At 38.2% G+C, this 15,926-nt stretch overlaps 1 protein-coding gene across 2 annotated transcripts in view; it reads left to right on the top strand.

Annotated features, from left to right (window-relative positions):
- Window positions 1–9,219, top strand: part of STAG2 (stromal antigen 2) — a 116,169-nt gene extending 106,950 nt beyond the window's left edge. For both annotated transcript variants that reach the window (XM_025205184.1, XM_025205183.1), the window contains exons 28-34: window positions 357–485; window positions 916–1,121; window positions 1,567–1,756; window positions 1,845–1,958; window positions 2,744–2,870; window positions 3,315–3,392; window positions 6,996–9,219. In XM_025205184.1, the coding sequence (XP_025060969.1) occupies window positions 357–485; window positions 916–1,121; window positions 1,567–1,756; window positions 1,845–1,958; window positions 2,744–2,870; window positions 3,315–3,392; window positions 6,996–7,019 (868 nt within the window). In that variant the 3' untranslated portion in view covers window positions 7,020–9,219. The remainder of the gene's footprint in view (window positions 1–356; window positions 486–915; window positions 1,122–1,566; window positions 1,757–1,844; window positions 1,959–2,743; window positions 2,871–3,314; window positions 3,393–6,995) is intronic.
- Window positions 9,220–15,926: the final 6,707 nt, after the last annotated feature.

The following is a 15,926-nucleotide window of genomic DNA, read 5'->3' on the forward strand; positions in this document are numbered from 1 at the left end:
TGTTGACAGCTAGAATTGGTCTCGTTGGTTACTGGTAAGAGTGGATTTTGTCATTTGGAAGGACGAAGCTTGTTTTCTGAGTTCAGAGGATTAAGGAGAATTGGGTGATAGCATCTCCTATTGATCTAGGAGTAGCATTGACAGATCTTAAGGATTGTTATTAAAGGAGGTCACACTTAGTATATCTGGAAGAATTTTTTTTGACCTAGAAACTTTTGTTCATGGAAGAGTAATACAACTCATTAGGGACTTTTTGGTACTTGAATGTTGTTGGGAGGGAATCCTGTGGAAAACTGTATTTGATACTCTTTTGTAGAGAGATTTATTCTGATTCTAAATCTTAAACTTATTTCCAGAGATGGCATAGAATTTGCTTTTAAAGAGCCTAATCCACAGGGTGAGAGCCATCCACCTTTAAATTTGGCATTTCTTGATATTCTGAGTGAGTTCTCCTCCAAACTTCTCAGACAAGACAAAAGAACAGTGTAAGTATTTCTATTTTAATATTTTGAAGTTTTAAATAAATATTTGAAATGTCTTAGTTGGGAATCTTTAACTATTGCCTTCTTTAGCATTAGATAGGCATAGTGTTTCTGTTGCTAATACTGCAGTACATTTTAGTAATCCTGAAAAGTAATAGAAAATCATAACGATGACCAAGTATTTTAGCAGAGTTCCCTACTTCTTATAGGAGTAATACCAGCACAGTCAATTAAGAACTAAGGAAAAACTTGTGTATATTTGTTCCTAATTTTCTTAACTTTAGATTGGACATATCTGTTAGATGAGGAAAGCATGAAGACCATGCTGATTCAGATTTGAGTAATCAACTTATGTGTACTTTGAAATATGGGAATAGCTTGTTGAAGAAGTCTTTGAATGTTTTTAATCATTTGGGTTGGCTTTTTTTTAAAGGTATGTTTACCTGGAGAAGTTCATGACTTTTCAGATGTCTCTACGAAGAGAAGATGTGTGGCTTCCACTCATGTCTTACAGGAACTCTTTATTAGCTGGAGGTGATGATGATACTATGTCAGTTATTAGTGGAATCAGCAGTCGAGGCTCTACAGTAAGAAATAAGAAAACAAAGCCAGCAACAGGGAAGCGGAAAGTACCTGAAGGTGTGAACTTTTCTATTATGAAGTATACTCAAGTACCTCTTCAAAATTAATAGAACCTACTAAATAAACCAAGGCTCTAGCTTTGTATTTTTATACTTGTTACATTAGTTACTGACCTTCTATAATATTTTTAAATCCTAATTTTTGTTTATGTATTTCGTGCTATGATATGACATAAATGCTTAGAGAAAATAAAAGGCAATCTAATTACTTAATTGGAAGTACAGAATCGAAAGGGTTTTCAAACAGTTACTGCAGTGGTCAGTTGTCAAGGTTTTTTGGAGCTTATTTTAATAAGTTCCTTAATGGTTAAGGAATTGGACTTTGGTAAAACAAATTGTAATGTTCTTAAAAAGTATTATGTATTTCTTAAGTTATGTTTAAGTAACTTCATTTTTAGCTGGACTTGAAAAAATAATATGTTAATACTGTTTCTGTTCTCCAGCTGAAGAAAGCAGTAGTAGTGATAGCATGTGGCTGAACAGGGAGCAGACAATGCACACACCAGTCATGATGCAGACTCCACAGCTCACTTCCACAATCATGAGAGAGCCCAAGAGATTGCGACCTGAAGAGAATTACATGGGCGTCTATCCTATGCAGCCTGAACACCATCAAGCTCCACTTGATTACAAGTATGTAGAAATGGTGAATTAATATATTGTACTACTGCTCAAATACAAATCTAGTTCACATTTAAAGGAAAGTAAAATTCCTTTTAAGCACACAGGTAACGTGGATGTTGGCCCAAAGGCAACAAGAAGAAGCAGCTAGGCAACAGCAGGAGAGGGCAGCAATGAACTATGTCAAACTGAGAACCAACCTTCAGCATGCCATGTGAGTAAAGTTACTGAAATTGTGGGTGGTTTTGGTTCCTCATCCATGGCTTTACTCATAAGAGAGGGGTTCTTTTTTTATTTTTATTTTTTCCTTGGCCCAGTGCTTGTAGGAGTCGTGTGAGAGTGCTGCAGAGCTATTAGCCTATCGGTTGATTAGCTAATTGACAGACAGTTAATAAATGGAAAGTGGGCAGACCTTTCATCAAGGTGGTCGCCTACAGCCTGGTGCTACCCTGTGCTAAAAATAACAAATTGGCAAATAATCAAAAATAGGGAGAATAAAACCAACTATATTATACAACAATAACCGATAACAAAATATACAACAATGCGAACCCAAAAACTCTCTTCTCTGTTAACAACAAACAGTGCAGTGACCCACACAGAAGAGTGGCCACTGGGGCTGTCAAAGAGCAGGCTCTTGCTGCCAACCTGTCGGTGAGACAGCAGCACATCAGTCACTCGCCACTCTAACACCCCTCCTCCACCCCCCTCCCCCGCCACTGAGCCCTTACTTGTGCCAACAGTCCCACAAAACACTGCAGGGGATTGTCCTCCTAGGACTTCACTCAAAGAACATGCTGGACCTGGACCATGCAGACCATAGTCTGGATTGGGCCCCTAGATCCTCCCTCAACCTCTGTCCATGCTTTTACCAGTACTTTTCAGTACAATTGTAATTTATATCCAGCTCTACGTTAGGTTCCAGGAAATCCTAATAATTTTGCTACACATTTAATATTTCAGGTCAGTATTAAGTATATTTTCTTTACATTTTTGCAGTCGGCGTGGTACAAGCCTAATGGAAGATGATGAGGAGCCAATTGTTGAAGATGTAATGATGTCATCAGAAGGGCGAATTGAAGACCTTAATGAAGGCATGGATTTTGACACCATGGATATAGACTTGGTAAGCAAATTAAAACTATATTAATTTTAATTAAACCTGGTATTGCAGTTAATCAGTTCTTATATTTCAGTGTTCTTTGCACAGCAGAACACGTAGTGGTTGTATTTTGAAGAAAAAAGTTGGCTTTAACAAGTCAACTTTGCTGCAAATGTTGGCATCTTGACCGTGCATTTTTTTGTAGTTACTAGTTTTCTTGACATTTTATTTTATTGAATCAATGTGTTTTAAAATAATTTGTCACTCTTCTTACCATTTTTACTATTCGCTTGCCATAAACGGTGTGCGTGTGAAATAGTTCAATAGGAATAAGTATTTTCCTAGGAATAAGCGTTTACGCTTTTTCAGTCAACATCTACCGTTAGTAAAAGAGAAATTTTGTTTCTCTTTAATTTGAATTACTATTAGTGTTTTGGATGATCATTCATTTCTTGCTGCTTTTTTTAGCCACCATCAAAGAATCGGAGAGAAAGAACGGAGCTAAAACCAGATTTCTTTGACCCTGCTTCAATCATGGATGAATCGGTAGGTTTAGTAAAATGAAGGGAAAGTTAAACCTAAATTCCAATCATAAGACTGAACTATAGGAATGTGTATAATTGGAATGGAATATCAGAGATTTGTATTTGCTTCAGTATTAAGTTGTCATTAATGTATGTACAACTGATATTCAGCTTTGGGCTGAAATTCACTTGTAAAAAAAAAAAAAAAAAGTCTAATGCTGAAAATACAGTAATGAAATTGTTTCAGGGGTGTACTTGGTAGCCGTGTTGGTCTGAGACAAAAAGACATACAAAAAACTAGAACTCTTGATTCCAAAATGATACCTTTTATTAGACCAACTGGACAATGGCAAAAAAATTGTCCTTTTCTGCAAGCTTTCGGGATCGAAGTCCCTTCATCAGGCTCTGGGAAAAGTGGTAGATGGTACAAGGGGAATTATTACCATCTTGTACCATCTACCACTTTTCCCAGAGCCTGATGAAGGGACTTCGATCCCGAAAGCTTGCAGAAAAGGACAATTTTTTTGCCATTGTCCAGTTGGTCTAATAAAAGGTATCATTTTGGAATCAAGAGTTCTAGTTTTTTGTACGTTATGAAATTGTGATGCTTCATATTATTGATAGTGATTGTTTCTCATCCCAGATATGTATGTGATATAAATAATAATCTTGAACATATTAAGTAGACACGACAGAAATACTACACTGTGTGTGTCAAATTTGCAAGTATCTAATTTTTCATGTTTTCCGTGTAGTATTACTTCAGCTGGTCAAAAGCAAAGCCCTTCATCTCGAAAAGAGGGCATTACTTAGATCGTGGAAAGGCATTTCTTAGGGAGCAGTTATTTGTGTATTTTAAAGTGTAATTGAACATTAAGATCAAGAAACATTTGTGACCAGCTAAGCTATTCTGGTGATGTTACAGCCAATTATCAACAGTAAGATAGTTGGGACCTCCAAACCAATCAGCGTATATGCACCCCACACTACTTGTGTTAAATAGGTTAAAGAGAATCTAAATGGAAGAGAAATGCTTCAGTGTATTTTCCTTACCTTTGTAGTCAGCGCAGGTATTTTCATTTTCCATATTAGGCTTTAGCTGCCTTTGGAGCTAAAGCTTCTGTAATTCCCATTTTCACTGCCACCCTTTCCCCTTTTTCTCCACCTTACTTTTTCTGTTGTCTGCAACGCACTCTTATGAATTTGTCATCTTAAGTCAGCCGGGTAAGCTATGAACTTTGACATCCGAAAAAACGACTTCACAGTTCGGGCGGCTAGGAGCTGGAACCAACTTCCAAGGGAGGTGGTGCTGGCCCCTACCCTGGGGATCTTTAAGAAGAGGCTGGATACCTACCTGGCTGGACTCATTTGAGTCCCGTTTTTTGTTTAGGGTTCTTTTGTTGTTCTCCCGCCCTGGCGGGGGTCGGGCTAGAAGATCTATTAGGTCCCTTCCGACCCTAAAACTATGAAACTTTAGTTCCACTCGTTTATGACAACATTGAATGGGCAGTAACAAGCTCTAGCAAATAGACAGCCAGTTTGGCAGGTAAGGGCATCAAGAGGGTGTCCTGAGCATCCTGAAAAATTTGTGTGCGCGCACATAAGCTCCCTGAACATAACTTAAAGATTTCCTCGCTTACTTGTTCATGTGTTCCTCAGGTAACTGATTTAGTGCACCTACTTCTTGAAAACTTTCATTTCATATTTAAGTTTCAGTGTTTTGTCCTTATCCTTGCTTTTCACAAAGCGATAACCATGGAACTCTACTAGTAATCTTTTCATCATCTGTCTGAAGTAATCACTTTCAGCATTCATTAACTTGCTATAACTGTTCTACTGTCAACAAAATGCACTGTTACAGTGTTTCTACTCTGACAGTTCCAGCGTCAAAATCACTCATCTAATAATTTTTACATTGGTTTGTTTTCCCTTTTTTTTTTTTTTTTTTGTTGCCATCTATCTTATAAACCCCTTATTCTCTGCAAACATGCACAGAACACATACTATGGCTCAGGCTTTCCACCATAAAATAGAGCATAAAGTAAAACATACACCTGTACCTGCAGTTTGGCAGTGATTCCACACGATGGCAGCATATTACAATTTTACTACTGCAAAGAGCTTTCAGAGTATGTAAAATGAATTAAGGAAATGTGTTAAGACTGCTGAATCACATTGTTTAAATTGAGGCAAATCTATTGTTGGGCTATTAGTTATTTCAAAGGTAATGATTAGTCCATATAAAAACATGGCTGAAATTTGTATCGATATTTTAATTACATAAATCAATTTATGTGCTCAAATTTCTATAAACACACCAAAAAAATCCTCTGGATAGGGTTGCTGTAGTTTCTTCATGTAACCGCATCCCCAGATGCCCCCACTCCTGGAGTTTGTGCCCTTCTGCATGGACCATGGGATCATTAAAGCAGTTAGGCACAGGGTGGACCCATCATAACCTGTGTGCACACATTGTCCAGACAGCTATTATTTGGAACTGATTTTTAGTTTGTAAGAGAGTCGCAGTGGCTCCCCAGTTCTTCAGTACTTGTTCTGTGGTCCATGACACCTAGGATAACTGATACCTCATCACACTGTATTTCTGTGTGTGCATGTTGTATAATTTACTTTTGTTGCATGCTGAGTGACTCCTTTTGTTTTAGTAGCAAGATCAATGGTAAGAGATGGTTTAGATCCAGAGGGGGAGGTACCTTACCAGCAGTACCAGATAACTACTTGCTGCAGTAGGAAGTGAAGTTTCTTTTATGCATCTTCACTGCTCTTTCTGATCCTCAAAGTCCAATACAAAGCAAGGCAGGAAAATGAGCACATGATCCTGATGTTCTTGGTATGGGCTCGCCAATGGTGGAACCTGCTTTCAGTGGCTTAGGAAACTTCTTCCTTGCTCTCCCTGTTGTTGGATGTCTCCTAGAAGTGTGAGCAGATACGTCATCCTGATCAAGCTTTCCTTCACTTTAATCATGTCTGTCAAGTGAGGAGGCTTTGGCTTTATCTGATTACTGACTAGTTGGATTTTTCTGAATGTTGCCTCCATTGATACCTGCTATTTAGTCTCTGTATCCTGGACAGCAACTGAGGGACAAGATGTCTTCTTTGTAGACATAGTCTCTGCACCAGGCAATGCATGCTTATAGACTACCCCATCCCAGACTAACTGCTCTCTAACAATTCTGGAGACTGCGCAACATGGCACTCAACTTCAGATTTGAGCCTGTGGAGCTGTCCTCTTCAAAGAACTCCAGATAGTTAACTCATGGAAAACTTACTAATTTTCAGCTATTACCTAAATTCATAGGAATATGATGAAGACCCGTGCTGCTTTTTGATGGACCTACGTTTTAATTTCTTGGGATCTTCTAATAAATACGAGTTGTTCTGTTTTCAACACTACAACAGACTTTGCAATTTCCTCTGCATCATGGCTAATTTTGGAATGAGGGAAGGATAAAAACCGTAAATATGTTCAAGGCATGTATTTGTGCCTTAACATGACATTTAATCTGTACACTAATCTTGTCTTACTCTTTTTACATGTATGTTAGAAAATGCAGAAAACTATAAATTGAATGCCAGGCCATTTTTAATACATATTTTTCTCTTTTAGGTTCTTGGGGTGTCAATGTTTTAATACCAGATCAGCAAATAAATCAGTGGTGAAGTCATTTTCTAAGTGGAAGAGGAAGTTTTTAAATACAAAATTGTGGTAGATACAGTGAAATTCTGAACAGATTTTTCTCTAAGGAGAATGACATGCTTTCAAGATCAAGTGCATTGAAGGGGCAGTTTTGTTTGCCTGAAAAATGAAATGTAAAGGACAAGTAAACAATTTGCGGATAAGCTACAGTTTTTGTTGGAAAACCAATATTTTATTTATGTGTTACCAGTTTATTTCCAAATCATAACAAGTATTGCCTCCTTAGTTTTGATCTAAAAGTCTGAGAGGGGTTTGATACCAATTTGTTAAGGCCCTCTCTTTATTCTTTGCCTGGTTGTACTAAATCATGAGCTCTGCTGGATTCCTGTTTACATCTGTGGACTGAAATGGTAGATGGATTGATTTTGTAGAGTAGTAGAACCAGAAGTTTTGACATTTTAAATTAAATGCTTAAATTGCATCAAGAGAAGCTTTGTTTTAATTATGATAACCACATAAAAAAGTAAACATAGCAAAAATTTTATCGACACTTTTTTCATTTAAAATGTTTTTCAAATCCAAAAGCATCACTATAACCTTCTCTGAAAGGTCCAGAAACCACGAACTTCCAGAAAGCAACAGAACTCAATCTTGCTTGCCCATTATCAACCCTGAAAGTTTGCTTGTCCTTTAAGAAAAAATGTAATGTTGTGAAATTCCTTCCAGTAGTGCCACTGTATTTTGTCTCCAAATAAAGAAGCTTATTGTAGTATGTTTGCAGAAAAATTCTAAACAAAAATTATACAGCTTATTAGAGTGTGGGAATAGGGATCTAAATTTTAAATAAAATTATATATATATATAAATTGGTGCTGATTTTATAATTGCGCAGTTTGTTTAGTTTTTTCTTACTTTTAAATTCCAACTTAAAATTATGAGGTTTCAGAAATATATTGAAAGTTTAACAATGTTTAAAAATAGAAAAGCATGAGAATTCATGCTTTAAAATGATTTTTAAATTTGTATTTTATATTGTTTTATCTATCTGTCTTTGCAAGCAGTCTTCAGGTTAAAGATACTTCTAACAGGTTACAGTACATTTCCTCTGTATGTAAATTAGATTGGATAATAGAAATTCATAAACAACCCATAATATTCTTTGAAAGCTAAGCTTTAAACTTCATTTTGTGTCCTTTCATAAATAAATTAAATCAGTCTAAAACAGAAAGTGGATCTATGCCATTTTGACATCAACTCATTTTGCAAGGCTTAGGCAGCTAGACATCATTTTAAAGGAAATATTAACTTATATTACATATGTATATTTTTTGTCAGTTGTCTCTCAGTTCTTGAGGTATATTATTTTAATCATTCCATGCCTTAATATGCTTGCAATACAAGAATCTCCCCAAATGGGTGAATACAAAAAGGCTTCCTGTTTCTAGATTCAGAAAATAAACATTGGGCTGTGGTAGCCAAAAACCATAGGTTATCTAAAGGATCATGATAAAATATAATTATTTTACTAAATCATGGGGTAACAACAAACTCAAAACCAATTCTGCCTAACTCATTTTACGTAAATAAATATTCTCATGTCTAAAAGTACTGCCTATATTGTTTTTCACACCACTGCATTTAATAGAACTGCTGAGAGGACTGTATATATGATTTTAAACTTAAGTTGATTTTTTCTTACTCTTGAAGGAGTGTTTCTTTGTGAAAGCAGTTCTTACAGCTTTATGTTTTCAACCAGCTAAAAATGTTTTATATATTTACCTTAACCTGTTGTCCTCCACATTCTATTGTCCTAATTGTACTGTTTTCTGATTTGTATTTATGTCTTGAGACAGTAACTTTTTGAATAAAAATAAACCTACAGTATGTTGTATGTTTGATCTTTTTAAATCGGGTAGGGGAATACAATGAAAATAAGGGTGTAATGCAAATGTTATGTTTATAGAAATCAAATCTTTTTCCATGTCTTTTAAGTGTTTGTCTCAAGAGTTGGGATACTGTATGGAAAACTGCACTGTTTTATATTTGTAATAAATTGTACAAGTTTTTAAAATGTGAATAAAGCACTAATTGGGTTAATAATTTAAAGTAGAAAAGTTATGCAATCATGACTGTTTTAAATATTCTTTAATTTGAGGTTAATTGCTATACAGAACATTAACTGTAAATACAGAGTAAGATTTTCTAGTGTTAGTACTTGAAAATAAAATTAAGTTTTGTAGAGTTCTTTCATATGCCAGAAAAATCAATGGTTAATTGATTTAAAAACAAGGAAGAGTATGGGTTGCCGTAGCCTTTCATTTCTTAAAGGATTGTTAACATTCTTTACATTGCTCACTATCTGATTTTACTGCTTTTTGAATTCAGATGCCAGAAGTATAAGAAAATGATCTATTCATTAACACCAAGCCATAATTGTGGCATCAGTTGGCATGCCATTAGGGCTAGGGACAGAAATTACACGCGAACCGGTATAAGTGATCAGCAGTCAGTTCAGATCTGTAATCCAACTGAAGTTCGGTGCACATAAACCACTTTCAAAATGGCCAAAACTGGTTTAAGATGAACCTGGATGGATGTAGTATCAGACTTAACTGATTTAAGTTGAATCAGTTTATTGAACTTCTGTCCCAGATACCCTCTAAATTCAAGTTAACTCAGTCTCCCAGCATCCCTGGATGCTTTGCACCCCCTCCATGAACTCCCCCTTGGCCCAAGCTGCCTGTACCAGGTGAGCAGGGAGGCATAGTGTCCTTATAAATGTTCAGTCCTCTTATATCCTACTGTTGCGTTTCTAATGCTGTATGAAAGTGTGCCTCAAGTTATTTGTGCAATTTTTTTAGAAAAGAGATTTCCTTTCCATTAATTTTTGTTCTCTTTCAAATTTACAGCACCCCAGTGTGTTGCATTATATCATGCTGTGATAGAAGCCGGACGCGAGGGGATCGCCTTCAGACCTCAGGTTGGGGAGGACCGGGTTAGAGAGCTTCTGGAGGGGCTGGACGCGTTCAAGTCAGCGGGTCCGGATGCTCTCCACCCCAGGGTGCTGAGGGAGCTAGCTGGGGTTATTGCAGGGCCCCTGGCACGGCTCTACGAGCGATCGTGGTGCTTGGGCCAGGTGCCAGACGATTGGAAGGTAGCTAATGTGGTCCCCATCTTCAAGAAAGGGAAAAGGGAGGACCCGGGCAATTATAGGCCCGTCAGTCTTACCTCAATCCTGGGGAAGCTCTTTGAGAAGATCATCAAGGAGCACATTTGTGATGGGCCGGCATCCGAGATGATGCTCAGGGGCAATCAGCATGGATTTATTAGGGGGAGATCATGTCAGACCAACCTGATTGCCTTTTATGATCAGGTCACAAAGGCCATGGATGCAGGTGTCGCGGTGGATGTAGTCTTTCTGGACTTCAGCAAGGCCTTTGACACCGTCTCTCACCCCATCCTAATTAATAAACTAGGCGACTGTGGCATAGACGCCTACACGGTCAGATGGATTGCAGATTGGCTGAAGGGTCGCACTCAGAGGGTGGTGGTGGATGGATCATACTCGACTTGGGGGGAGGTGGGTAGTGGAGTCCCCCAGGGCTCGGTCCTGGGGCCTGCGCTGTTCAATTTCTTCATCAGCGATCTTGATGTTGGGGTGGAAAGCAACCTGTTTAAATTCGCTGATGACACCAAAATTTGGGGGGAGGTGAGCACGCTAGCAGGGAGAGAGAGATTGCAGAAGGATCTGGATAGGTTACAGGGGTGGGCAAACAGGAACAGGATGTGTTTCAATACGGACAAGTGCAGGGTGCTGCACTTGGGTAGTAGGAACCAGCAGCACACTTATAAGATGGGGAGCTCCCTACTTGAGAGCACGGAGGCGGAAAGGGATCTTGGTGTCATTATTGACTCCAAGATGAACATGGGCCGACAATGCGAGGTCATGGTTGGCAGGGCTAACCGGACCTTGTCGTGCATCCACAGGTGCATCTCGAGTAGAGCCAGGGAGGTGATCCTCCCCCTCTATGCGACGCTGGTCAGGCCGCAGCTGGAGTATTGTGTCCAGTTCTGTGCGCCCCATTTCAGGAGGGATGTGGACAACATGGAGAGGGTCCAGAGGAGGGCCACCCGCATGATCCGGGGACAACAGGGCAGACCCTACAGTGAGAGACTGCGGGACTTGAACCTATTCAGCCTCCACAAGAGAAGGCTGAGGGGGGACCTGGTGACCGTCTATAAACTCACTAGGGGGAACCAGAAGGGTTTGGGGGAGACGCTGTTTCCCCTAGCCCCTGCTGGCATAACAAGGAATAATGGGCACAAGTTGATGGAGAGGAGGTACAGATTGGACATCCGAAAAAACTACTTCACAGTCAGGGCGGCTAGGAGCTGGAACCAACTTCCAAGGGAGGTGGTGCTGGCCCCTACCCTGGGGATCTTTAAGAAGAGGCTGGATACTTACCTGGCTGGACTCATTTGAGTCCCGTTTTTGTTTTTAGGGTGAGTGGTTTTGTTTGTGTTTTTGGGTTGTTCTCCCGCCCTGGCGGGGGGTCGGGCTAGAAGATCTATTAGGTCCCTTCCGACCCTGAAACTATGAAACTATGAAAGAGGATAAATAATAATGTCAAGTATGACTTTTACCTTCTTTTGACCTCTCATCACGTATATATTTCCTTTCAAACAGTTTAGTTTGTTTTCATCTCTTTATAAGTAAAGTCCTTCTCAGGTTCCCTAGTAGTAAAGCAGAGGTTTACAGCGAACGTATTAATATATTTTTCTTGAGTTGTGAGTTAATTTGGAACTGGCTAAAGTGTCGTTAAGTGGCTCAAATTGTTCCTATTTAATATACTTTCTGCCTTCACCTTACCCTTGTACTTAATTTGTTAAGTCTGATTTTGGTCTGTATTTAACCAAATAATAATTTACAGTTTTTGCCACTTTACTGCTCTCTTCTTTTGGTCTTTTTCCAAGTAAGTGACATAATGTATGAGTCTATTGTGGAACCTGAAAAGAAAAATATTAACATATACCCATGATAAAAATGTGGTGCTTTATCTTAGACATTTTCTGACTCACAATAGAGCTTTGCTTATCACCACATGGCTGCTTAGTTTCCTTAAAGGATTATGTTTGACAGCCTTTGTCAAATAATTTTTTTGAAAATCTAAATGAATTGCCAACTTGTTCTTTTAATCTATAATTTCATTAATATGCCCAAAGACTAATAATAGATTAGTGAAACTCAGTTTTTCTTCACAGTTTACTGATTATAATCCTTGCCATCTGATTTTCTGGATCTTAAATCTATTTCAAATGCTTGTTTTAAACGATTAATAGCTCTGAAGTGAGCTTAGCTTAAGTAATTCCTATGATCATTTTTGTCACTTTCAGCATTGAAATTATTGCCTGGGACGTGCATATTTCTGATTTGTTCTATAGCGATTATGGCCATGTACTGGTGTTACGTTTCTACTGGGGAAAATTTCAGCTCTCCCAGTAGAGACCATGAGTTAGACAAGCACTCACTGTTTCTCCCAGAACAAAAATAACCTGTCTCTGACCTGGTAGACGCCCCTCCCAGGAGTTTCCTGCTGCTGACTTCTCCCAGGGACCAGGAATTGAGTGGCAGAGAAGAGTTCCATATATTTTTTTTCTAGGACTGGGGTCACCCTAACTGAGGAAAATTGGGGGAGCAGCTGCTGCTCGCCTTCTCCTACACCCAGGGAGAGTTGAGCAGTGAGGAAAGGCTCATTGTGCCTTGCTGAGACCAAGCTGCTGCTGCTGCCTGCTCCCCTGGTGTAAGGAGCAGGTAGGGGGGGCTTTGCCCCACTGCTCTAGTCCACCATGAACGAGAGAAATGGTGCAGGCCAGCTTTCCATGCTTCTCCTGGACCAGGATCATCCCAGATTGAGGAGGGCATGTGGAGCAATGGAGAAGGGAGAGTTGTAGGCTGAACCCCTGTACTGCTTGCTCCCTTTCGTGGAAACATTTCTAGTGATAGAGAAATGTCACTACTAGAAATGAACATCTGTTTAAAGCCATAAGCTGCACACTTGTTTTGTGATAATCTGTTAAAAACGCACCTATTCAAGAAGAGATCAAATAAGAGAGTATCAGCTATATAATTGTGATTTATGCAAAAAAAGAGCAAGGATACAACTTAGTTTATTTGTCAACTTCCATCTCTTTCTTTCATCTCTTCAGTTACTACTACCAGTCCTGCTTCTCTTATTTAACTACTTGGCTGTTTCTGACTGAAAAATCATGGCCTATCCTCTTACAACCGAAATGTTTGCAGCTAGACTCTGTGAATATATGCCTTCATTTTGAATAGTTTGAATTTCTTGCGTGTTTCTTCTTAAGCATTACAAGCTTATGAAAACTGGGCAGTTCATTAAGGAACTTGTCTGGATACAATTTCTTACTTTTAAATATCAAGAAATGGATCCAAATGCCACTGAATTCAATAGGAGCATTTTCTTTTAACTCAGTTTTTTATTAGGCCCTACACTTTAAAATGTGGCCCATTGTTCTAAGCAAATTCGTATCTGCTTTTTTTTTTTTTTTTTTCCAGGACACACGTAGTGTCAGGCTGTCCTGACACTAGTTTTCTTTATATAGAATGAGATTTTAAGACTGTTTAATAATCACTTTGCCAGGGAGTTGTTTTTTGACCAAACAGAACAAAATTTAAAACTCCCGATGGTTAGAAGAACAAATTTATTTATATTACTTTTAATAAAGCATTTATAAAATACTGAAAACTAAAATGTCTAATATTGGAGTAGTAGCAGTCCAAATTCTGTTTTTAAAATAGCCCTTAAAAATAAGAGTGTATTATAAGTACTTTCAAAGTTGAGTCTGATTGTAAAAAAATACAGAAATGGTAATAATTTTTAGTAAGGGTACATGACACAGATTTCAGAATGACAGAGCTTCATTGATCCAGTAGCTCTTCAGCTGAGGCAAGAAGCTAGGTGTTGGACTAAATTCACTACTGAATGAAAAAAACCCCAACACAATTCAATTTCTAAAACAACAGTTGTAGAAATTGAACTATCAACTTACATTGCTGCCGGAGGCAGAACTTTGGCAGACATGAGATAGAAGGCAGGACTATGTCCAGAAAGTACCAGCAACAAACATGGATCATTTTAAATTCTGCAAATGAAACTCTAGCCCACTGAAGAGAAGATTATCAGGTAAGACATTTTTATTAGCTGAGAGACCTCCATCCTGGGTCCTAGCAGTGTGTTTTGAATTAAGCTGCCAGGACTAAATAGGACAGTGTGTTATTGGGGAAATAAGCATTTCTGTTTAATTGGGTTTCCCTTTATGTTAAGGATGTGTCTTGAATTACTAGGATTTGGCCGTAGGAGAAATATAGCGTACAATATTGGGTCAGTGTGTTTGACCTTTTACATTTTAAGACTTGCTATTTTTCATGTACCTTCCTACTAGCTTGTATTTCTATAGTCTCATTTATTTTGTTGCCTTTCATGTCTTGAACACCTTTCACAATAGGAAATGACTACTTTAAATTGATACTGATGTTGTGCCTTAGTTTTGTCAATAGATGATGCTGTTTGGTTGACTCAGAGCTGCTGTGTGAGTGGTCATCGTCTTAGCCAGCCTCTGTGTTTGCCCAATGACTAGAATTCAGAAGAATACTTCAGCATGTGACTACTCTATTGGCAGTTCCATGTGAAAGCTTCTGTTCTTTACCGCACCATATGATCATTCCAGGAAGCCATGTGTTTTGCTTTTTTCTTTTAAATGGCAGTTAAACCACAGTTTTGAGTGTCACAGATCTCTTATTATTTTAACACATTTTTTCACAGCGTTATCTTGTTTTCTTTTTTTTCTTCAGACAGTTAAACTTCACTTACTGTATAGACAAAAAAGCAAACCACATCCACTTGTTTTTCGTAGTGTGCACAATGGTGCTTACTGATAAGATATGGCATATTTATGCTTAGACTGCCTTAAACATAATGCTCTCCATATCTTTACATTTAAATACTACTGAATTGTATAAGAAAGTATTAAAGACACGTGAACTGATAAAACATGTTTCTTCATTATTACACTTCCTAGGTTGTAATCTTTTGCCTTTTTAAAAACATTATTTTTGTGAGCATCAGTTGTTGAAGCTTTCCATTATAACCATGTCTTGAAGTGCTTTAAAACGTACGTAGTAGTCTCAGTAGTGGTACTGATTCTAAAGGTATGGCAATGCAGCTTTCCCCATTAAATTGGTACCTTTATTCTTTGTATCCTGCTTGAAGGTGTTTAGTTTTGCAAGTTTTACTGTGCAGATGTTCATAATTGTAGGAGATGATGCATTTATACTTTTCTTGTGGCAAACCTAAGGAGAGTTTCTACTAGGAATTTGGAGGATGGGGTCTTTCAATTTAGCCTTTTCATTCATTTCAGTGGTGGCTCTTGGCAACAGGAGGTTTTTAGGAAGGTGTCTAAGACTAAAAGGTGACAGGTATTCTATTTTTAAGTAACTTCCATTATGTCTCCCCTTTTTTTCTCTTGCAACACTGCGTCTTCCCTTTTAGAATAACTTTTAAGTAAGTCTTCCTCAGTTCCCTTTGTGTCTCATGGGTAAATGATATGCAGGACAGACAAAGGTTGCCTTTTGTAGGCTTGACACAAACTGAGTGGTACACTGTGAAACATTTTACAGTCAGACTCCATAGCAGGCTGGAGCTGAGGGACTTGAGATGTGTGTTTTTTCTCATCTTTGCTCTTTAAGATTTATTCCTACCAGATGAATCAGACTATATAGTTAATTGCATAGGCTTTTGTTATGTATTATGATAGTTTCAGGTTTTTGTCCAAGTTAAACTTCAGATTGGGAATCTGGACTGAGTTTAGAAGCATCTTCCG

The sequence above is a fragment of the Alligator sinensis genome, unplaced genomic scaffold (assembly GCF_000455745.1).
Source record: "Alligator sinensis unplaced genomic scaffold, ASM45574v1 scaffold157_2, whole genome shotgun sequence".
Lineage (NCBI taxonomy): Eukaryota > Metazoa > Chordata > Crocodylia > Alligatoridae > Alligator > Alligator sinensis.